Raw genomic sequence first — 22,915 nt, forward strand, 5'->3', positions numbered from 1 at the left:
CTCTCTCAAGAAGTTCAATCAATTACATTCCATCTGTCAAGAGACCTACAATCTAGTTGGGCAGGAGTATTATTCATAAATAGATAATTATATTAGTGTAAGGAGTATAGAATAGAGATTTCTACAGCCACAAATCAAATGAAAAAATCTCTAATATAAGGAGGGTATTAATGGAGGAAAGTATAAAATGCTTCACAGAGGTGGAGAGGCTTGAGCTGCATGGCAAAAGACCAGGACAGTTTCACCAGAGGAGGTGGGCCAGGGCATTGCATAAAGTGTGAAGAACATGAGGTAACTTGACAGATGGAAAACACATCAACACTTTCAGGAAATTATTTTTAATGTTTATTTATTATTGAGAGACAGAGACAGAGCATGAGCATGGGAGGAGCTGAGAGACAGGGAGACACAGAATCTGAAGCAGTCTCCAGGCTCCAAGCTGTCAGCACAGAGCCCGACACGGGGCTCGAACTCACAAACCACAAGATCGTGCCCTAAGCCAAAGTCAGACGTTTAACCAACTGAGCCACCCAGGTGCCCCAACGCATTCAGGAAATTTTAATTCTCTATGGCTCAGCTTAAGGTGGGAAGGATTTGTGAAAAAAAAGAAGCAAGAGACAAAGGCAGAGACAAGGTTGATTGACAAAGACCCTTCTTTACCATGTACATACTTTAGACTACTTTGTAAGTAATGGAAATGCCTCTAAGTATCTGGAATGTGACTGGAGGTGGTGAGCAGTGAAGTAAGTGGGTTGAAGGGCCTGGGTGAGAGGCCTTTATGGCCAGAACAAATCCAAGGAGAAGGAACATTTGGAGTAGGATCTCACAGTGTTTGAAGTTGAGGAGTCAACAGGTCTTGGTCTTGGTGAACTGATGGATAGGGTGAATTAGAGGATTAAAAGGGGAAAGTTAAAGATGATGTTTAGGTTTTTGGCTTGGCCATCTGGGTAGATCGTGATACCATTAGCTAAACTTGGGAAATAAAATATTTTACAGAAATTCACACTCCTCACCCAAGACTGAGTAATCATTCATTAAGGTGGTAGTTCCAAGAGTGGGTTAGAAGGTCCTTAACCTCCTACTCTAGTGGTTTTCATCAACTCCACCCCTTATCCCCTAGCCATACTGAAAACTTAAAAGCTGTGGGAAAAAAGAAAATATGATGCTGCCTATACAAAATAGCTTTGCTACAAATCCCCTAATTAACATGCCTTTTGTCAGTCCCTTTATCTACAAATATCCCTGGAATTGCAATTGACTCTGCATCAGGTCAGATTAGTCCAAAACATTAGACTTCTCTTCATACACACAAATGATAGTATTACACCAAATGATAGTGGTATTACCACTCATGGTAGTACTTCACATAGACTAGGCTTAGTACAGTGGTGAAGAAGAAATAATTCTGACCTTCTCAGAAGGGGTCTCCCTCACGTTCTAGGATCCATCTACAGAGCCCTTTCTTATGTTTCTCCAACTAGCCCACTCATACCAGGGCTTTTGCATGTGCCATTTTGTCTCTTGGAGTAGTGACCTATCCCACTACATACCTTATTATTTAAAAAAAATTTTTAATGTTTATTTATTATTGAGAGACAGAGCATGAGCATGGGAGGGGCAGAGAGAGAAGGAGACACAGAATCCGAAGCAGGCTCCAGGCTCTGAACTGTCAGCACAGAGCCCAACACAGGGCTCGAACTCACAAACTGAGAGATCATGACCTGAGCCAAAGTCGGACACTTAACTGACTGAACCACCCAGGCACCCTTCTCCATACCTTGTTATATCATAGCCAGATTCTTCTTGTCTTTTGAATCTCCTTCTATGGCCATTTTTCTGAGACCTTTCCAGCCTCAATTAGTCTTTATCATATCACCCTGTTGATTCTCTTCCCAACACTTTATAATTTTTATTCATATATTTATTCTCTTGCTTAATTGATTGTTTTATATCTATTGCCCAAACAAGACTCCATGAGTAGCAATCATGTTTTACTTTGCCTTCACTATAATGTGACCTTCACCCAAAAAGTATACAGTAAACACATGTGGAATCAATAAATAATAAATAAAAGGCAGATAATTAGGGCTACTATTTAAAAGCATTTCATTAATTGACCAATAGGAAAAGGTATTTATTTTGGGAAGGGGAGAATTTCCTGTTGTTTCTGAAATTATACCACATAGATAACAGCTTTCCCTAAGATTCGTCTTGTGTGATTTGGAGAAAATATAATTTCAAGATTTCATTGGTATATCATCCTGGGCAAGTAATGCCAATGACTATGATAAACAACCTCCAAATCTTAGTTGGGGGGCTTAGGTTATTCTGTTAAAGACTGTATGGTCATTGCCTTCTATGTGTTGATTCAAAGATTCCAGTGTCTTCCTTTCTGTGGCTCCACCATCCTCTTAGGACCCTGTGATTCTTCAGTGGATCCCCTCTATTTGTCTAGCCAACAGGCAAAGACAGAAGACCTGCCTGATTATAGGGGTTTCAAAGGCCATGTCCGGGAGTGATATGCATCACTTCTGCATAAGCTCCATTGGTCAAAATGAAGCATATGGCCCCAACTTAACTGCAAAGGAGGCTGGGAAATATAGTCTTCCCATGTTCCAAGAAAGAACTGTATCTGTGAGCATCAAGCTAGCCTCTGCCACAATAGGGGACTTCATTTGGTTGTTATCAAGATTAGAGAGTTTATATACATGAAACACTCAGAACAGTACCCAGCATATCAGGGGCATCAATGATGCCAGGTAAGTTGCAAGAGGAGTTTCTTTGAGTTGGCACTAATTACTGCTTGCTAAACAAGGGTGGTATTCTAAAGTTTCTTTCAGTCCCAACAGCTGGCTGGAGAGTTTTGTGAGCCCCAGTGCCCAAGGAAGCCAGCCAAGAATGCAGATGCCACCGCCAAGTCTGTGTGGCACATCTTCATGCTTTGTTTAATTTGGTTCCCTGGGTGGGATGAGTTTTATGAGCAGGTGTTCTGGTTAATTAGGTGATTAATACTCCTCAAATTGGAGAGCCATTTCCCCAGTGACAATTCTTGATCTGTTCAAATATGAGACAAATCTTCATTGCACAGTTTGGACAGACCCATGATTGCACTCACCTGTCTGCTAGGCTTCTCAGGTCAGCACTCTGGCACTGAGAACTAGGAGCCTGACCTCACATCTGGCTGAGTCACTATCTTGATGCACCAGTTTGGAGAAATAAGAGCTCCCCAATTCATTTGCTGTTCTTTCAGACTAGGGCAAAGTCGATCTGGGGCACATTTATGGTTCCTTTCTGGGGATTCCAATCCATATAATCTCTGAAGATCAGAGTCATTGTCTCTGCACAGAGCCCTCTAGCTTCTAAAGCAAGGTGGCTGACCCACATCTAAGGGGAAATCAGGCATCAAAGCTTTTACTCAAATTTTCTCTCAGACCAATAGAAATCTGCCCTAAATTCTCCTATATTCCACATTCCCAAATCCCTTTCCTCACACTCATATACCATTCTATTTCTGTCTCCTTGTCTTTGCTTTCCTCAAGATGAAGACCCTTTTCCTCCCATTGAGATCATCAATTCTATATATCCTTCCAAAGCCAAATGGCATTCCTCAGCACTTCCAATCCAGCTTGAAGTGATTTCTCCCTTTTTAGAATTTTTGTAGCACTTACTACCTGACTCACATTAATTAGCATTTAATTATATACCATATCTTTTATCTTCGTTCATGTATCTTAATCTTATCTTCCTAATTGGATTATTGGCAGCTGTGGGCTGTGTCTTCTAGGCATATATAAAGTTCTCAGTAAATCGCTGTTAATTGCTAAATTAAGCTAGAATGCCTCTTATACTTCCAGAAAATGGGTCAAATACCAGCTCGGCCACACAGCTGAAAATATGGCTACTAATTTTAGTTCCTCACATGCTCAAGCTTTACAACCACAGAGGGACTGAATCTCTTCCTCCAGTTCCAGTTGGAAAAAATTCAGGGAAGACCCAGATTGGCTTATCTCAGTCATGTGCTCACCCCTAGAAAATCACTGTCTTGACGAGGCGAGATCTGTAAGAACAAGAAAGTTCTAAGTTATAATCACATAGTTGGAGTGGAAGATCAAGTAAGAGTTGTCCACTACAGAGGGATCTGGATTTTGGAAGGTTCTATTCTATCTTCTTCTCCAGGATAAGTTATTTATTTTAAAATTATGTATTCATTCATCAAACATTTACCTAGTCAGAGTAGATCCTGCCCTTTGGAGAAGGTCAATAGTTTAACTGGCAGTAAACCTTTACTATTCTTTCTTTCTCAAGGGCGAGAAAAAGAATCATTTGCATAGAAAAAAAAAATAACCTTCCAGGTCCAGCTGATAGTACCTTTCCTTAATCCTGTGCTCCAGAAGTGACCTGAAATTCACATATGTGAATTTTTCCCTCTCCCAGGAAGATTTAATAGGAATCACAGTCTTAATCTCAAATTAAAGTTTTCATCCTCTTTCCCTCCCCTTCCCCATTCACATACTCCTCAGAGAGCTGCCTTGATGGCTCAGTGAGGTAGTGTTTCAGTTTCAGGGCCTCAGATAGGAAACAGACAACACAACCTGAAAGAGTCATTTGAAGAAGGGTTAGTAAAGGGACTATTTAGAAAAGTGAGGCAGGGTTAAGGAATCAATAAGAGATGAGGAGTCCCTAAGGTTTAGGAATAGTGGGAAGCCATTCCTATTCCTACCCTCTAAAGAGAAAAGGGGATGGGAATGGCAGCTGGAGGCCAGGGCTGGAGAACATGAACTATGACCTTCAGTAAAGGAAGGCAGCCGCTGCCAAACTGCTGTCCTTATGGAGGAAGCCCTGGTTTTTCCTCCAGATCTCTGGGCTAGTTCCCTACATTGGCAGACCCAAGAGAATACGGGTGATACAGTCCATAGAGGTCAGCTTTCCGGTGAAGATAATGGGGTGTCAGTGGGCAGAGCGATCTGGAAAATTCACTGGAGAATGACTAGCACAAATGCTAAGTTTCAATGAGATAGGAGCAAACATACCAGAATGGAGGTGTGGGGCAGGGAATGTGTATAGTTAAAAAAAAAACCCACTCAGAGATTCTAGAAGAATATAGTCTCATCATCCTCCCCCAAAAGGTCGAGTAACACTGATCAAAATAAGTAAAACTGCAGCGAAATAATGTCAAATAAGCTAGCTGATTGGGTGGATCATTCAAATATTTGTTAATTAGTCCTTCGTCAACCATCACAGAGGTATTTGTACCTCTAGGCATCAAGTATGCAAAAATGAATTAGATACTTCTGTATGTTTGAAATTTTTTATAATAAATGTTGCCTTAATGGATTACACAGGTTCACTGACTTTGAGAATCCAACAGATTGGACCAGCAAGGTTTCCTGGAGGAGTGGACAGCTCAGCTGACTCTGGGCTAGTCAGATAGGAAAGAGCCAGGAAGAATGCTCTGGAGGGATGTTGAGAGATGGGAGAGTGGGGGGAGATGAGGTATAGAGGTATAAATCAAAGTTCAGGATTGCATTGTCAGGTGTGCATTTTAGAAAAACCCCTTGATCATCACGGCTAAGGCTGAATTGGTGGAGGAAACCAGACAGAGACTTGGTGAGGTGGGGGGAGCGGTATGAGCATTGGCCATGCATGAAGCCAGGATCTGAACAATAGCAGGAGATCCAAAGATGAAGAGGGGCAGATCAAGTGATAATCATGAGGAAGAATTAATGGGACTCAGGAACTGAAAGGCCGCGGTGGGAAGCAGAGGCAAGATGCTTTGGTGCTGTTTGGCTTCTCGTCATCCCCCTGCTTTTTTCACCTAACAGCTCCCCAGTTTTTCTTTGAGAGCACAGCTGCTTACCTGCCCAACTGAGTATAGTTTCCATGGAACCGTTATCCACACATTCTTGTCTTCTTTGACTAAGAGGACCATTACATGACCTAAGCCAGGCCAGTCTTTCCCTCTTGGGAATTTGGATACCTTGGGCTTGGGCTTGATCCTAGATCCAGCCTTGATTTGTGTCTTTTTTAAAGCTTCCTTCTTTAGTTTCTTCCCCCTTAATTTTGTATGCTACCCAAAGACTTTCTTTAAAAGTATTACTTTTTTACTTCAATCAGTTATTTTCTATTGTTGCAACCAGAAAACCTCAACTAATTATAGTGGCCATGTAAATGGTGGTGCCTTTTCCTGAGAGACAGAAAAGAGGTAGAGGAGAAAATTTGAGGTGGGTTTCTTGGTAGGCAGTTTGCTTTTGAGAAGCCTCTAGAAAACCAAAGGGAAGAATCCAAAAGTTTGCCCCAGAGGCTTATGTGGAATCTGAAAATCACACCACAGAGTGTAAAAGCCATCTCTGGCAGTTAAACATAAAAAGTCCTACCCAACAAACTGACCTCTGAAGGACTTACTCATCTTATTCATGCTCCTCTGGGAAGAGTAATGCTTCCATGTAGAGGCTGACATATTCTAAAGATGCCTCAGAATTAGTGGGGGAAAGTGGATAGAGCCTAATTCTAGGCACTGGGAGCCCTGGGTCTTGGCTCTGGTTCTTTCACTAATTAGCTTGATAAACTTGTACCAGTGCCCTTCCCTCTCTGAGACTCAGTTTGTGTGTTATTGAATACAGGGGCTGATTGATATTGGGTGGTCTCCAAAATATTCAAAAGAATTTTAAGTTTACATGTAAACTGGGAAACTGGGTTCAAAAAACCTTAAACCAGTTTCCTTACTACAAGACTTCTCAGGGTCATAAATATGCTCATCGGAGATGCAGATCTCCAAGAGAGGTGAAAGTGAGCATTTCTCACCCTGTTTTTGCCCAAGATCACCCCCCACCAACATTCTTGAAGAAACATGTAGAACTAGTAGTCGTCAGAACACACATGCAGAGATTTTGGATTAGGTGGTAGCTAAGATTGTTCCACTTACACTCCCTGATTCTGTATGGCTGGTGTCCTGTGTACCTCCTGTTTTTCCCACTTGTCCCTTCCTCGGGGATGCTGGACTCCCAGGCTCTGTTCTAAAGTGTTCTCCCAAGGAAAAGCAAGCACACTTGAATGCCTATGAAGTCACTTAAAGATCTAGTCAGACTCATGAAATCCCCCATCAGCTTAAATGGAAAACACAGTCCCTGCCCCCCCTTTGCCCCCCCCCCCCATCGTACTGTGCTCAGAGCTCAGACCCAGGCCCAGCCTAAAGGGATTGCAAAACATGCTCTAGCGTGGACTTGGGAAAACAAAGAAAACTCTACTCTTTTCTCCTCCAGACAGTCTGAGACGCTTTTGTGCCCTTGGGCTTTTGCCCAGTTCTCTCATCTGCCTCAGTCCTGGTACTAAATTGGTTCAAGGTTTGGAGGAAAGTTTCAGAGGAAAGGATGTTTAGAGTTCTTAGAAGCTGAAGTCACTCTATGGACCAGAGCATAGACCACCTATGGCCACCAGAGGGCGATGACAACAGCTTCGTGTAGAAAGCTGCTCCCAAGAATAACAGCAGTAAATTACACCTAATGTGTTTATGAATGATGGAGGGGCTGAAGTGTGTGCGACTATACATGTATGTGCAGTTGGATGCCTGCAGCTATGAGTCTGAAAACATGCTAAATAGAATAAAATAAAAGCTGTACCTCTACTATATATTCACAGGATATGGCCAAGTCGTTGAAAATTTCCTTGAAGGAAAATGAGGTAGAAGGAATTAGAATAGCATTCATAATTGTAATTGTGGTATGCGTGATTGTGTGTGGTGTGAGAGTATGCATATACACGCGTGTATTTGAGTGTGAATGTGTAGATGGATGTGTGTGTGTGAGCCTGAGTGTAAGCATGTGTGTGCACAAGTGTGTGTGCACACGTGTGCACACGTGCACACGCATGGTCAGGGCTTATTTAGACTTTGCCAGTATGAGCAGACTTCAAGGAAGTCTGGGCAATGTTTCCTACAGTTCCTGCCCTCTCCCTCCAAACAAACAAACAAAATCATTCCTACAAGTATTTATGGAGCCTGTAACACACGCGCCCCTCCCCACCAGCATCTGGAAAAGCTCAGACCTGGCCAATTTAGAGCGCTATGGAAGAATGAAGGCTCTGGGGGCTGAAGGGATGCCTCACATGCGAATGACTGTTTTGCAAAAACACTTTCTCTTCTTTGATGCTCGAAACATCCCAGTGAGGTGTTCCCAGACAGAGCTGTGGCCCCTTGCTTTGAGGAAACCAAGGCTCAGAGGTGATGTGATTGGCCCAGAGTCATCCAGTCAGGAAGCAGAAGCTGACTATGAACAGGCATTGTCAATCCAAGTCCCTGCCATCACTGCTTTGAGCAGCACAGCTGGCACTGGGTCTAGGCAGAGCAGGACAGGTCTCCGAGTAGGGGTTGACAGCAGCAACCTAAACAACACGGACAACCATTTTATGTGACACATGTGACTGTGAAGTGTGTTAGTATCAATACAATAGGTCCTTTAGGAAGAACTTGGGGATCTTTGCCAAGATGAGGTAGGATCTTTGCCAAGGTGAGGTAGGATCTTTGAGGATCTTTGTAGATGAGGTAAGGACGAAGCTCCTATCGGCTGTGATGTAAAATATGAGTGAATGTGAGTGCTGCGGTTTGGGGTACCTAGCAGCTGTGTGGCCTTGGGCAAGTCACTTGACTTCTCTGAGCTTTATTTCATCTATAAAACACGGTACTCAGATGCCCCCTTGCGGGACGCTGTTGGAATGGAAGGAAAGACTAGGAGCAGAGTGCCTAGCTCAGTGTCAGAATAAAGGAAAAGTGCCACCAGCGAGAACAATCCTTAGCTCCTTAAAAGTTAATGGATCTCAATTCTGGGGCCCTCCTGGCGAAGCCCCTTTCCTTCCCTCATCTCCTGCCTCCTCCCCTCCACGCTCTCAGTTGCTCCAGCAAAGTTCCCAACTTAGTCGACATGACGCGCGGCTCAGCCAATGGGAGGCGGAGCTGGCGGTTTTGGGGGGGCGGGAGGGGTGGGCCCCGCGTCTCCGGTGTCTGCCCTGCTCAGTGAATGGAGAGAGCGAGCGCCGGCCAGCTCACCCCGCTGCCCCGTGCCCCAGCCGCCGCCGCCGCGCTCCCGAGCTCAGACTCAAGCCGGACCTCCCCAGGCGCCGTGCCCCAGTGCGCTCGTCCTCAGGTCCCCGACCCGGCCCACGCACTGGGCTGCGGGCCACCGGGGCCAGGAGGCGCTCGGCACCTGGGCACTCCGAGCGATGCGCAGCGGGGCAGCGCCGGCCCCGCGGATGGAGCTGCTGCTGCTGCCGCCGCCGCCGCCGCCGCCGCCCGGCGCGCCCCGCTCCGCCCGCGCCCCGTGTGCCTGAGCGCCGAGCTCGCTCCTCCTCCGCGCCAACTCCGCCGCCGGCTCCCCAGGCCGCTCGGGCTCCGCGTGCGCTTCCCCAGGCTCCACGCGTCTTGCCCCGCCGAGGCAGCCTCCTCCAGACGCGGGCCCATGCACACCATGGCCACCGGGCGGACAGGGGCCGGCGCCGCCGTGCGCGCCCGCCTGGCGCTGGCCTTTGCGCTGGCGAGCGTCCTGAGCGGGCCCCCAGCCGCCGCCTGCCCCACCAAGTGTACCTGCTCCGCCGCCAGCGTGGACTGCCACGGGCTGGGCCTGCGGGCGGTTCCCCGGGGCATACCCCGCAACGCCGAGCGCCTGTGAGTACCTCCGCCCCCGCCCAACCCGGGCCACCCACCTGGGTCCATAGTGGGGCCCCAGGCACCAGATCTTTCCTTTCCCTTTGGCCGCACTGGATGCAGTCTCTGCTGTCACCCTCTCCTGGGTCGGATCTTTCCTTCTCTGAGTTGGGGTCTCTGGCGTTGGGCACGTCTAGAGAGAGGTCTTGAAGCCCACCGGGATGGGCAAAGAGCAGTGCTTCTCCAGGGGTGAAGGCTCCAGACGTAGGGCCCGGTGACAGCTTCCAGCAGAACGCTGGCAGGAAGCGAAGGGAGTAGACAACACTGCAGCCAGCGAGGTCTTAGGGTGAGAGCATGGGGTCTGCGCTCATGAAAGAAGGGAGGCGAAGGAGAAAGCTGAAGGGTGATGGGGCGTCAGGGCACGGAGAGGGGAGAGGGCCGAGACTGTGACCAGCTTGGAGATCAGAATGGGCCACTTTCCGGCTGCCCTTGCGAGCGAAGTTGGGTGTGTGTGTGTGAAGGTCTAACTTCTGAGGAACCAAACGAATTCAGAGTGGGTGCTTGCAAAACCCGCCCTGCCTGGAGTGCAGTCTCAGAGATGCCAAGTTGCAGCCCGGGTGAATTTTTTATGGCTCGGTTATAAATGCCTCCCCAAACGGGCCGGAGAATGGAAATGCTGACAGCCCTTTAAATGAGACCGAGCGCTATAATCTTACAAACCGCACTCAGCCTCGGATCCAGGGTTTGGCAGCGAGAGGAGAGGCGTTTGGAGAGTGGGGTGGATTGACCCTCGTTTTAACCCCAATTGTGCAACCAAATATTTACTTTTCATATGTCAACGTTTTGGAAACATTTATCATTTTGATCCTCGGACCAAACTCAAAACTTGGACTCCGAGGGTGGGCTCTTCCCAGCCCGCAGTTGGGGAGTACGGAAGGAGGGAGAAATGGTGGAGGGGGTTGGAACCGGCCTGGGAACACAGCCCAGAAGTGGGTGAGGGTTTGCTCCAGTGTAATAGACTTCTCCACGTCTTGCTCTCCTTGTGTCTCCCTTCCCCACGTGTCTTAGGGGTAGGTGCGTGGGTATTCCATTCTGCCTTCTTGACTTTAGGCTGGCAGAGAGAGAGTGGCATGAGACTAAGTGGATTGTCCTGGGGTGTGTTATTCCTGTTGATCACGTCCTGTCACCCCACTCTCTTCCTCAAACTCTATGTGTCCCTGGGCAGAGACTCAAAGGTACTACCCTCCTTTTCCCTGGAGCTTTCCTGTGGCTCAAAACATCTTTTTTTCAAGTGCATTGATTATTCTGTGTGGTCGTGAAATTCTAGAGGGTTGGAGCTGAACCTTCGTTAACACATGTAGAAAAGGTTCAGAAATGTGAAACAACTTGCCCAAGGTAATACAACAAGTTAATGGCAATAAAGGGGCCACAATCTACATTTCCACAGCTTAATTCAGACATTATAGTTTACCATACCAGTTACAATTTTGTTTTAGTGGTATTTTGGGGTAGCTACCACTGTGCTAGCCATCTTTGGAACAAGAGTCAGTGTGGGCCAAAGTCTGTAAACAGACAGTCTTGGGAGGGTTCTGGCTGGGTTTGGGTCTTCGAATAGGGTGCTCTTGCTACTGTTTCAGGTATACCCTGCAAACATTCAGTTTGCTTTGACATTAGCTCTCCTGTTGGGAGTTTTGAGACTCCCTCTCCTCCATTGTAAAAAAACATGGTGCATATTTGGGAAGCCAGGGGGAGTGAGCCCTTCTCATGCTGTCATGGAGGAAGTCTTCAAAAGCTGCAAGCACAGCACAGCAGCCAGTATGCCACCCACCTACCTTCCCCAAGAGACCCAGGCAGCTTGGGGCTGTCCATCTGCTCTACAACTGGAGAAACTGGGTGGAGACTGAGTCCTGGGCGTTCACATGGGGCCCTGCTGCAGTCACGGTCATTCGCAGACCTTGGCAGAGTGGGCTGTACTTTGGAATAGTCTCCAGTCACTGGTGCCTCTTCGGCTGGGGTGCATTGGGTGACACGGCTACCCAGTCTAGCTCCTCATTCTGTTCTCCTTCCTCCCTGGGAGAGGGGGCAGCCTTTAGAAGAAAGCTGGGCAAGGAGTGCTGCGGGGCTAGGAGCAGCCGACCAACAGTCCTTCACCACCTCTCACCCTCTTTTGGTCAGCCCAGCTGTAACATTTGAATTCTGCAAACTCTCGGGTCCAGTGTGTGTGTGTGGGGGTGATGTTTGGCATTTTAAAGCTATGGAAAGGATTTCTTTAGGGAGGAATTTCTCATTCATCCCTCTCTTCATTCATTCAACAAACATTACTTGAACCCCTACTGCATTCCAGTAACTGTATATAAAATCATTGCATATACAGAAGAAAACTGGCAATTCAGCTTAAGGAATGTAAGCAAAGGACCGAGCAAAGGGAACTTCCTTTAGTGAGTCTTCTAAACTTTCCAGGACTCATTTCTTCATGGGGCATATGTTTTGTCAGCATCAGCATCATATGCTTGGGACCTTCCTAAAATCCAGTTTTCTGATCTCAAATGTTTCTGTTCTGTTTTATAACAAAGAAGAAGCATTTCTGCCTTCTGCATTCCTGCTACTTTACCTCCCAGAGAGGCTTTCCTGAGGAGTGTGTGTGGTTGGTTTTCTGGGGGTTTTTGAGTTCTGAGGCCTCATTTGCTCATGCTACCCCTTAAGGAAAATCTGCCGGGGGATAATGTGGTCACCATTTGGACTTTGCTTCAGGCCTGAAATGGGGTCTGTTATATTGTTCATAATTAAGCTGGTATCAGAGTTGGGGGGGGGGGGTCTGTGTTCCAGCTTCTTCTCCATAATGTCAGCACATTGCACAGAAAGAGAAACTCTATGTCGTTTATAAACTACCAACAATCTTTTTCCCTCAATGAAGAGGTGACACCCACAAGAAAGCTAAATAAACGCAGGGGAGAATTCAGTGTAATTTATTATCCGTGCAGCAAAGATAGAGGACAAGAGGAGAGGAAGTGAATGGTGGTGCCTGAAACAAAACATTTACCATGGAGCACAGAGTAAACAGATGTCGCATTTACCCCTCTGAGTACAAAAGGAGCCCACAGATGTAATTCTTCTGCAACCACAATCTCAGCCTGGAAGAAGAGGAGACAGATGAAAATGAACTCTCACGAGGGGCCCCTTCTCTCTGTGCTGCCTAAAGGCAGGCAGAGGCCTACTTCTCACCCACGGCGAGGTGGTGGCCCAAACAGCAGAGTGGGGCAAGAGTGGACATCTTTGGTTTTTCACTTGGCTCCGGAACATGCTGGAGACTGCTGTATTTAAATAAACATTTCCTGTTTGCGAAGGAAAACGGGCGAAAGGCTGAAACGTGAGAATGTGGTAACTTAATTTTCTCCGTCACTCCAGATGATGGCAAGCTTCGCCGGTGGTTGGGTCCAATAAAAACCAACACCGTGTCACAGGCTTTCCCTCACTAGACCACAGAGGTCTCCAGGTCAAGTGGGAGGCTTTCCAAGATGCTCTGTGGCCAGGCCCTGCATCCTGGTATTCTTAGCCTCAGGGCCAGCCCAGAGGACTAGGGGCAGTTTGGTGAATCCTGGGGCCTCTCTGAACACAGTGCTCTCCTGGTGAACCTGTGGGTTGGACACGAGCAGTTAAGTGCACCTGCCTCCAGTGTACTGTGCAGCTGAACAGATTGCTCTACCTTTCGGGGCTTATTTTCCTGAAAGCAGAATTCTAGTGTAGTCCTAATAGTTTTCCTTGTATGGGCCTCTTCCCCTGTGCCTAGAACAGTGCCTGGCACATAGTAGTTTTTCAACCAGTATGTGTTGACTAAATGAATGCATCTCAAAAATACAAGTTTTTCTTTAGTTCTTGCACGTGAAAGATGGGCAATTAGAGCTTTGCATTTTTTATGTATGGCCAAGGGCAACTTACTAGTAACCTATTACATGAGTTATTAAGGGTTCCTGAAATTTAGCTTTCATGAACTAAAATTATTGCCTTACTAGAGTTAGCAAGGACTCCTAATGAGTGACACAACTCTGGAGTCTGGTTGCCAGGCATTGCTTAGCAACCTTGCAAAACTCCTACTGTGCACATGCCCCTGAGAAGAGCTAGAAATCCCGAACACTTAAACTGTAGGCCTTTCTAATCAGGAACTCATCAGCATCATCCTGCGCTCTCTGTGGTTTTTGATTGCTGCTCTTCTTGTATTAATTGATGTATTTGTAGGATCATTATTAAGTTTTGCTTTCCCGGATCATCTGGGTCTTGTATATTTCTGCATTTTCTTTGCATTTTAACAGTTATTTTGTTTCTCTCTGGTTCTGTTTGTTGTCACTGAGTTCGTCCTCCCCTGGAAAGTGAGAATGGTAGATCTGAGAGCCATGGAGTCTTTTCCACCGACTAAGTAGACTACATGGGCCGTGGCAAGGTTTCAGAACCCTGTGCCTATTAGTTCAGGGTGTCGGCTCTGGAGGCAGAAGGCTCTGGTTTGAATTCTGGCTCTGTTACATCTTTGCTGTTGCACCCTGGGTGGGTTACTCCACTTCTCTGGGCTGCAGTCTGTTTACTCCCTTTGTACTGTATTTCCACAGCTCTACTACAGGGATGATGATCACTCTGGCCCCCTGTGTGCATGTTGTGAATGTGGCCTGAGACAGATCACATCATACACTCAGCACAGCGCTTGGCACTTCGATTCTCCAGCTACCTCTCCTTACTTGGAAAGTATGCATAGTAAATGTTCCTCTTGGGGAATCAAATGAAATAATGGACAGGAAGTGCTTAACACAGTACCTAGCACTTAGGCCTCCATCAGCCATTGATGGTAGTGACCATGGCCATTATTTCTATGGCTTCATCTCAGGCCCCATCCAGCTGGAAAGCTTGAGATGCCCACTCTAAATGTACCCCATGGAGGCAAGGTCTTCGCCAGCACGTAGGCTGTGCCCAGCAAGCTCGTGCCTGGTCCCCCTCCCCCTTCCTCTCCAGTTAAGCCCAGGTTGGCCTCCGTTCCATAAAAAGGGGATTACAGTTGAAGTGGTTTATATCTTTTCCATGGGCGTGCTGCTTTGTGGTATATTTAAATAAGGAATGCATTTTATTTATTTATTTTGGGGGGTTAGATTTTCATGGGGAATTTTTGGCCCTGACTTTTTTTTTCAGTGCTCATTCCTTCTGTCTTTCCCTAAATACCTTTTACTGACTTCCCATGTCTGCCTCTGTTACTGCTTTTACTTGAAACAGCTGTATTTACTAGTATGCTCCACCCTCATTATGTAAGGTGGTGTTAACCCTTTTTAGAACTGCTGAAAAGGAAACAAAACAAAACAAGTCATGGGAGGCTTTTCCAGAAAGCTGTTGTGGACCATCACTAATTCCAGATAGGATAGATGCAAAAGGTGCCCTGCTATGGTGCACGGTGTTGAGTTTTCAAAGCTCTTCATTATTTGTCATTCTCCAGCCTTAAATTTAAATCAGTCTTGCCCAGGTAGGAAGAGCTCACAGTGGGAATCTTCTGCTTCTCTGTTCTGCAGACCTGGATTATGTTTTGTAAGTAGTGCTATTGCTGGTCTGCCAAAGGCTGTACTTTCTTCCCACTCACTGTGGTCTTCATAGTTCTGTCGCCAGCACTATATTTGATACGCCATTCTCTGGGAAAAATTCCTCAAGAGTGTGTGATTAAAAGTCCTCAATAGTGAGGGGAGAGGGAGGTGAGAAAAGTAAGGATCTTTAGGTAAAGGTATAGACTTCAGAGCCAGATAGGGTCCGCTCCTGGTTTCTCCATTTACCAGCTGGGTGACCTCAGTTTTCTCACTTGTAGAATGGGAATAATAAAAATACTGCTTCCCCCCCCCCCGCCTTCATAGGGTGCTATGAGTACTGAATTTACTCGCATAGACTGCCTAGATCATAGTGCAGCCTTCATAAGTGTGGCTGTTATTGTTATCATCATAATTCTTACCAACTATAGTCCTTCCAGAGCTCCAGATAAAGCCTGATTTGAAACAATACAGATTGTTAGGGTTGAAAGGGCTCCTCTAGTCCAAGTTCACAGGCAGCTTGATCTTCCACCAGCATAATTTTGGAGAGAGCGGTCATTCTCCTTTGCTTGGTTACATCTAGTGGTGAAGAACTCAGTTCTTTCTAAAGCAATTAATTCCATTTTAGAAAACAGTTTTAACCTGAAAATTTTCTTTGCCTGGGGGTTGAGCTTATCTCCCACTGACTGTTGTTACACAGAGCAAGTATAATCCTTCTTCCAAATGGTAGGATTTCAAAAATTTTATTGCCGTTGTGTTTCTCACTACCCACTTATCTAAGTCTTCTCCTCTCTTCCATACATTTTTATAATTACCTCAGCGGTTCTGTATGTGTTAGACTTTGAGACAGGCCCCCTCCCCATTCCCAGTTGTCTTCCTCTAAATACGTTTCACTGTTCTTTGCTTGTATTAGTTTGATTGAGTCCTTCCACTGCCTTGCTACCTTGACTTCTGTTGACATCCTAAAGGGACATTTTCAGTTTAGACAGGCACACCCCTAGGTTGGCTCATTTCTACCAGGCTATTCCCTGCCTCCCCCATGTCTTCCAGCCTTCCCTGCTGTTGATCCTATTTTCCCCATCCCAGATTTGTGCAGTTGGCTTTTTGGAGTCTAAGCGCAACACTTTGCATTATCCTAATTAAATTTTGGCAAATAGTTTAATTTCATCAGCTTTTCAGCAACATTTTCTATTTTGATTCTCCCATCTAGTGTGTTGTGACTCCTCCCCCCACTCCTTCTGCAGTGAGGAGCTTGCCCTGTGGATCTTTATCCAGGTTGTCAATATAATCAGCACAGTCTTCTCTGCTCTCTTGAAGTCTTTCTATGGCCAGGATGTGGATCATGTAAATATATTGTCCGGTTCTTTCTGGCTGGGAAATTTTGAGGTCTTATTGGCCTGTAGCATCTTCTTTCCCTGGGGTTCTGTTGTTCATATTTTCTCTGGAATGATTTCCTATTAATGCTTAATTCCTCTGTTTGTTGAGTATTTTCTAAACTGTTGGTTTCTCATAGCACTTTCCATTGTGATTTTAGCTTCATCCTTGTTCTAGTAGTCTGATGCCAGAAGCCCTACCAGCATAGGATGTGGCGTGTGTGTGTGTGTGTGTGTGTGTTATTCTCTCCTGTAAAGCATTGTAGCCTGAGAAATGGGGCTCTTCTGTCAGTAGCAGAGCCCAGCTGAAAAGCCTCACTCTTGTAAAGTGATTTCCTTTAGCATCTTTTAGCACAGAGCACATTCTTTAGCACAGAGCACATTCGCTTGAGTAGTGCTGAGAATGAATGTGTTGGAGGATGAAGCATAGAGGTGCACATGCTTTCCCCAAATTGCTAAACAATAATAATGATAATGACAATGACAGTCACTGCCACCGCACCAGCTGCTGTTTATTGAGCCCCTCTTTGTGCCTGGCACAGCTCTCCCACTTTACACACTTGCTCTCAATATAACAGTCATGCAAAACAGAAGCTCATCCTGTCCTCATTTTACAAATAAGGAAACTAAGAGAGGCAAAGTGACTTCCCCAGGTTGGAGCAGTAGAGTCAGAGCTCATTCACGCAGGCTGGTCTCAGCTCCGTGCCCCACCCGCTGATCATGCCAGTCTTCAGCAAGCCTTTGAAGTCGGCCCCCTTTCTTGTCTTCCAAAACCAATTCTCAAGTAAGAAGAAGAAGGAAAGAAGGAGGAAAAAAGTGAGTCCCAGTTGAAACAGGGAGCACCTGTTTGAAGCAAGGCACCCCGAGAGGAATGGCAGTGCTGTGTTCTGGACCGCTGGTGGTACAGCCGTCATGTCCAGTTTGGGGAAGTAGGCGGCATTCAAATTGGAGCTTGAAGGATGAATAGTGTTCCCGGAGGTATTAATGGAAACATGGTAGAGATTTGCAGAAGTTCATCGTTACCTGGAACGAAAGAGAGCCTGCACCCATTTTAAAATGATAGGAGCAAAGGTGGGGTCTGGGTGTCTCAGTCAGTTAAGCGTCCGACTTCAGCTCAGGTCATGATCTTGCAGTCTGTGGGTTCAAGCCCTGTGTTGGGCTCTGTGCTGACAGTCCAGAGCCTGGAGCTTGCTTCAGATTCTGTGTCTCCCTCTCTCTCTGCCCCTCCCCTGCATGCTCTCTCTCTCGCTGTCTCTCTCTCTCTCTCTCTCATAAATAAGTAAGTAAATAAATGAAGTTAAAATGATAGGAGCTATACTTGAGGAAGTTTCATCTAACAAGGGTGTTTAGAGATAGTCAGGTCTTAGGAAAAGTATCACCGTGGTTATGTGGCTAATTATTATTTTTATTTTGGATTTTAGGGGATAAACCCTCCAGGAAGGGTCCTGATGAGGTTTCTTGACCAGTATTCTTCCCCCACAAGGATCTGTTTAAATTTTTGTAGGGACTGCCTTTCTCTCCAGTTAAAAGTACCACTTGCCTTCTCTCAGCCATGATCTCTGGGCTCCCCCACCCTGAGATCAGGTCCTGATAGAACAGGACAAGTATAAGATGCATCCTGGCTGGAGTGAAGATGACTTCACTCTTCACCTTATCACTGCTTGTGTGGCCTCAGACTCCTCTTGTCCGAAACACCAGTCTGGGTTCTCGACCCCTGATTCATTCTGCACTTTGGCAGTACTGTGAATTGTGGTTCCTGAAAGTCAGCCAGCACATTTAACCACCCACCTTGACTCCCTCTTGAGTTTTTCGGCCTCCCTAGTTCCTGTCTGCTACCTGGCATACCCACTCCTTGCTCCCCTGCACTCCAGAATTATTAGTGTATGCCTTGACTCTGGCTGTGGAGTTCACGGTCCTCTTCTGACCTGAGTTGTGTGTGGGCTTAACCATGGACTTGTGTATTTTCTGCATCTCTCCTTGAGCTTGAGCTGCTCCTGGCCCTTGCCTTGACCCTTCCAGCTTGGCTTCTTGCCTCCTCACCTTCCCCTGCCTTCCATGTAGCTCTCCATAGCCTTGGCGCTGAATTCAGACATTCATTCTCTAAGCCTCAGGTCCTGAGATTGGATTACAGGAGCATCTTTGTGGCCTGGACCTTCCTTGGAGACTGGAGACTCGAGACTCCAACTTGTGCTTATGTCCTGGAAACAACCTCAGACTTCATCTTCATGGCCACCTGAAAAGCCTTTTATGATGTCTAGCGTGAAATGTAGAGATGAAATATAGAGATGTTCCAGGGCTGGACTCTGTGAATGATAAATTGCTTGCAACATGCTCCCAAGTTATCTGCAACCCAAACAGAGGGTAGAACATGTTTTTCTGTATTGAAAAGCCCAGCAATGGTGATTTCATTGAAGAGATGTCCTGTTCATAAATGTGTTACAGAAGTTTCTGGACTATCTAGTACTTTGCTGATATTCTTTCTTCTCCTCCGCATCTCTGCCCAGCCCTAGAATGTAGTTAGAGAAGTGTTTTATATATGGGGTTTCTAACTGGTATTAATGTGAAACCAGTAGGGAGTCCAATTTGATATAACTTAAAATGAGTAAAAAGAGGGTGCCTGGGTAGCTTGGTTGGTTAAGCACCTGACCCTGGATTTCAGATATCAGTTTCATTGGTTCGAGCCCCCCATTGGTCAGTGCAAAGCCTGCATGGGATTCTCTGTCTTTTTCTCTCTCTGCCCCTCCCCCCCAATTGTGTGTACATGCGCTCTCTCTCTCCCCCCAATAAATAAATATTTTTAAAAAATGAGTAAAAAGACCCAGGCAGAATCCTGGTTTCCATCCCCCTCCCCTTTTTCTTTTAACTGTGGGACTTTGTAGGAGCATCTTTCTGAGTCTTAGGTGCCTCATCTGTAGCCTTTAGAATGGTAGGACTAACTCTTCTCTCCTGGGGCTGATGCAAGGTTTATATGAGATCAGATGTCTGCAGATACCTCCTAAATTTAGTGCTCTGCGAATACCTTAATGAGTCCACCCACGATATCTGATTTTAACCACTAAATCCTGTATTTGAAAGATGATCAGTGTGAATTTTCAGAAGAGGAAATGCAGTGAGTTCCAAGTCACCCATGCCTTCACGCTCTTGTTGGGGGTTCCTTTTCACTTACTAAGGTGCATTGTTTACAAAAGCAAAGAAAGCGCCCCACTAGCCAAGTCAGCAGCCCAACCAGGTGGAGCTTAGAGGACTTTTTGTCTAACAGAGTAATGAATAAGTGGCAGTTTCCAAAAAAGTAGAACCCCATAAGGGGCTGTATGAAGGATGAAGTTGTTTAAAGGAACTATTTATTGAGTGCCTACTATGTGCCAGGAATGGCGATGCATAAAGCAAGCAAAATGTCCTCATAACTAGGACAGCTCAAAATAATATGATGTAGTCTGGGCCGTTGCTTCCCACAAAATGACTGACAAGGCAAAGGCCACCATGCTAGGTTCAGAGAGGAGATTCATAGGATGGCAGGGGAAATGCTAGAACAATGAGGGAGGCGGGACACCAAGCCCTCAGGAACCACTGATGAAAGCGAGTCTCACTCATCCCTTTTAGTGGGTACAAATATGCAGAAAAACTCACACATCATAAAAAAAATAGTACAAGTGGAATTAAAAAAACTCATGGGGAAAATATTAATCTGAGAACAATTGTATCCGAGAAAGCATTCAAGTATGCCTCTGCAGCTAGCTGGCAAACAGCACAAGTTCTGCATTTTATTAGAGCCCTAACTCTGTGTAGAACACTGACCTTATTTGAGAAGCATTTCATAAACACTGACACACAGCACAGCAGCATTTGAGGCTATGAGGAGATACAGGGCCTCCTCTGGGCGGCCAGCTTCCCTTCCCGGACGCTTGCAGCTGTAACCAGACCACTGGACGTTGTTCCCCTGTGGTGTTATTTCACTTATTCTCTCTCAGGTTTAACAAGCAGGTAGGAATTTTCTCAGGGGAAAATGAAAGAGGGGGCTTTGGACTGAAATGTGCTCTTTGGGCAAGTTTTCCTGGGAGTGCAGTGGGCCATGAGCAAGACTAAGCTTTGGAGGGAAGGGTCTGAGAACTTAGATTTGGCCCAGTTTCTTGTTGGAGAGCTCATCCTGTGCCTGGAAACCAGTGATGTGTATGTGTATAGGAGGGTGGTTCTCAAGCAGCTTTTACCTGGTCCTGTGGAATAGAAGACCCGTGGCTTGCAATAGCCCTAAGAAATGTGTGCACCGCCTTTCCTCCTACTACAAGTTGGCAGTTTTCTTTCCATCTGCTGCCAACTTGAAAGTCCTGAATTTCTGCCATGGAACTCGGTTCTGTCCCTCTCCCTCTCATTTCCTTCCTTAGCCAAGAGATTTTTAGGCTTTTGAGGCATGTTTGGAGATCATCTGGTCTGCCCCTTCCCCACTGATCTGACCCACCTGGACAGAGAAGTGTCTCAGAAAAATCGTGGGAGGGGATGTCATCTTTGTGGTGGGAGCTTCCCTTCTGAGAAGCTTGCCTCCTTTCATTTCAGCCTTGCTCACAGCATTAGTCCTGAATAAAGATCTCTCAGCCTTAGGAAGCCTCTGCCAATCTGAGAAGCTAGGGAGAGAGAAGAGGGACCAAATCTAGTACAAAAATAAATAAGTAAATGAAAGGGATAATGTGGAGCTAGAGGGGAGAGGCACAAAATGGGTGACTTGGGATTGCAGTCCCAAGACCCTAAGCACCAGGTACAAGCAAGTACCTAAGCTTGTGTAGAGTCTAGAAAGGGAAGCCCTCAGATAGGAAAACTGCAAGGTAAGGGACACGGGGAACCAGGACTGGAGTGGGAATCCAAAATGGGAAGGCCAACTACTTCATGGGAGTTTTTAATGAGTCTAGTGCCCCCCGCCTTCTAATTACTTCTTACTACAAGATGGTAACCAGTCTGTTCTGTTTACTCTGTTTACGCATACATTTTAATACTTTCTGAAACATTTCCCATAAGCTTCCTCCTGCCCTGTGTCCTCCTTGTATGTTCTAGAAATTTTGCAAAGACCTAAATCTCCTCTGTGTTCTTTCCCGACTGGAGCTGCATGCTGATTCAAGCCATATTCAGCCAGGAAGCTCTCTTGCCGTCTTTAAAACAAGAAACATCTTCTTCTGAGAAGACTGCACTACAGTTTTCTTTGTCTGTGTTGCTAACGAACAAAGAGGCCCCGTTGCAAAACAGCATTTCACGAGCAGAGCGGGGCTGATAGCACCTCTTGCCAAATGTGACTGTGTGTAGTTGTGTGTGGGGGGAAAACAGCTTTGTCAAGAGGAGAGCCGACGGAGGCAGCTCTGGGGAATTTTTAGCAACTGCAGCATGGTGTAGTGGAAAGAATGCTTGCCTGGGAATTTGGAGACCTGGCTGTGCCTCTGACCCACCGTGTGACCTCGGACAAGTCACTTGACCTCTCTGGGCCTCAGTTTCCTGGTCTTTAAAGGGGATGAAGGGAGCAGGCTGGATGATCTCCAAGGATCTTTTCAGCCCCATGCGTCCTCACTTCTGGGGGCTGGGATTTGAGGTTTAGACCTGAGCCAGCATCCATCCAACCCAAGGGACTTTCTAGAAGCAATAGAATGGCCAGGACAGCTGCTTCAGGGAGTGGCTGGTCCTTGATTAAGGCTCAAATAATTAGCTCAGCTCCACAGTTAGCCTTCTGAAATTAGGAAAGAAAAAGATGTTTAGGTTCAAAAATAGCAGTTGGGGTTCCTTAAAACCGATTGGCTTTGGGCTTTGTACACTTTATGCACAGACATAATTTCCCTTCCTCTATAGAAAGCTGTTTAAAGTATTGATACTAGAGTTAGTGTGACCGGGCTTAAATGCCATAGCTAGGTAGGTAATCTTGGGCATGTTCTTTGATAGTAACCTGCTTCATTGGGTTGCTGGAAGGTTCAAATGAGGTAATACATTTCAAGCTTAGAGGGCAGTGTTTAACCTTAAATAACCACTCAGAAAGTCATTTTTCTGATTACCTATTTCTGCTTAACAAATCATCCCAAAACTTAGGGTTGGAAAGCAACAACCATTTCATTGGTTGTTTCTCCATGCTTCTTTGAGTCAGGATTTGGGACATGGCTCAGAGGGATGGTTTGTCTCTACCTCCTGATGTCTGAGGCATCAGCTAAAGAATGTGAGAATGACTAGGGGAGATTTGAACCGCTGGGTGTTAGAATCATCTTCAGGCTGTTCTCTTACACATCTGGCAGACAGGCTGGGCTGACTTGAAGGAAGGTTGGCCTTAGGCTGGGATCGTTGACCAGAGTCCCTCCATGTGACTTCTCTGTGTGGCTTGGGCTTGTTTGCCACATGGTGGCCAT

The 22,915-nt window shown here is 46.1% G+C and overlaps 1 protein-coding gene across 1 annotated transcript in view; it reads left to right on the top strand.

Annotated features, from left to right (window-relative positions):
* Positions 1-9,008: 9,008 nt before the first annotated feature.
* SLIT3 (slit guidance ligand 3) overlaps positions 9,009-22,915 on the top strand; it is a 593,416-nt gene continuing 579,509 nt past the window's right edge. The window contains exon 1 of the mRNA XM_049647813.1: positions 9,009-9,652. Within this exon, the coding sequence (XP_049503770.1) occupies positions 9,009-9,652 (644 nt within the window). The remainder of the gene's footprint in view (positions 9,653-22,915) is intronic.

The sequence above is a fragment of the Panthera uncia genome, assembly GCF_023721935.1.
Source record: "Panthera uncia isolate 11264 chromosome A1 unlocalized genomic scaffold, Puncia_PCG_1.0 HiC_scaffold_17, whole genome shotgun sequence".
NCBI lineage: Eukaryota > Metazoa > Chordata > Mammalia > Carnivora > Felidae > Panthera > Panthera uncia.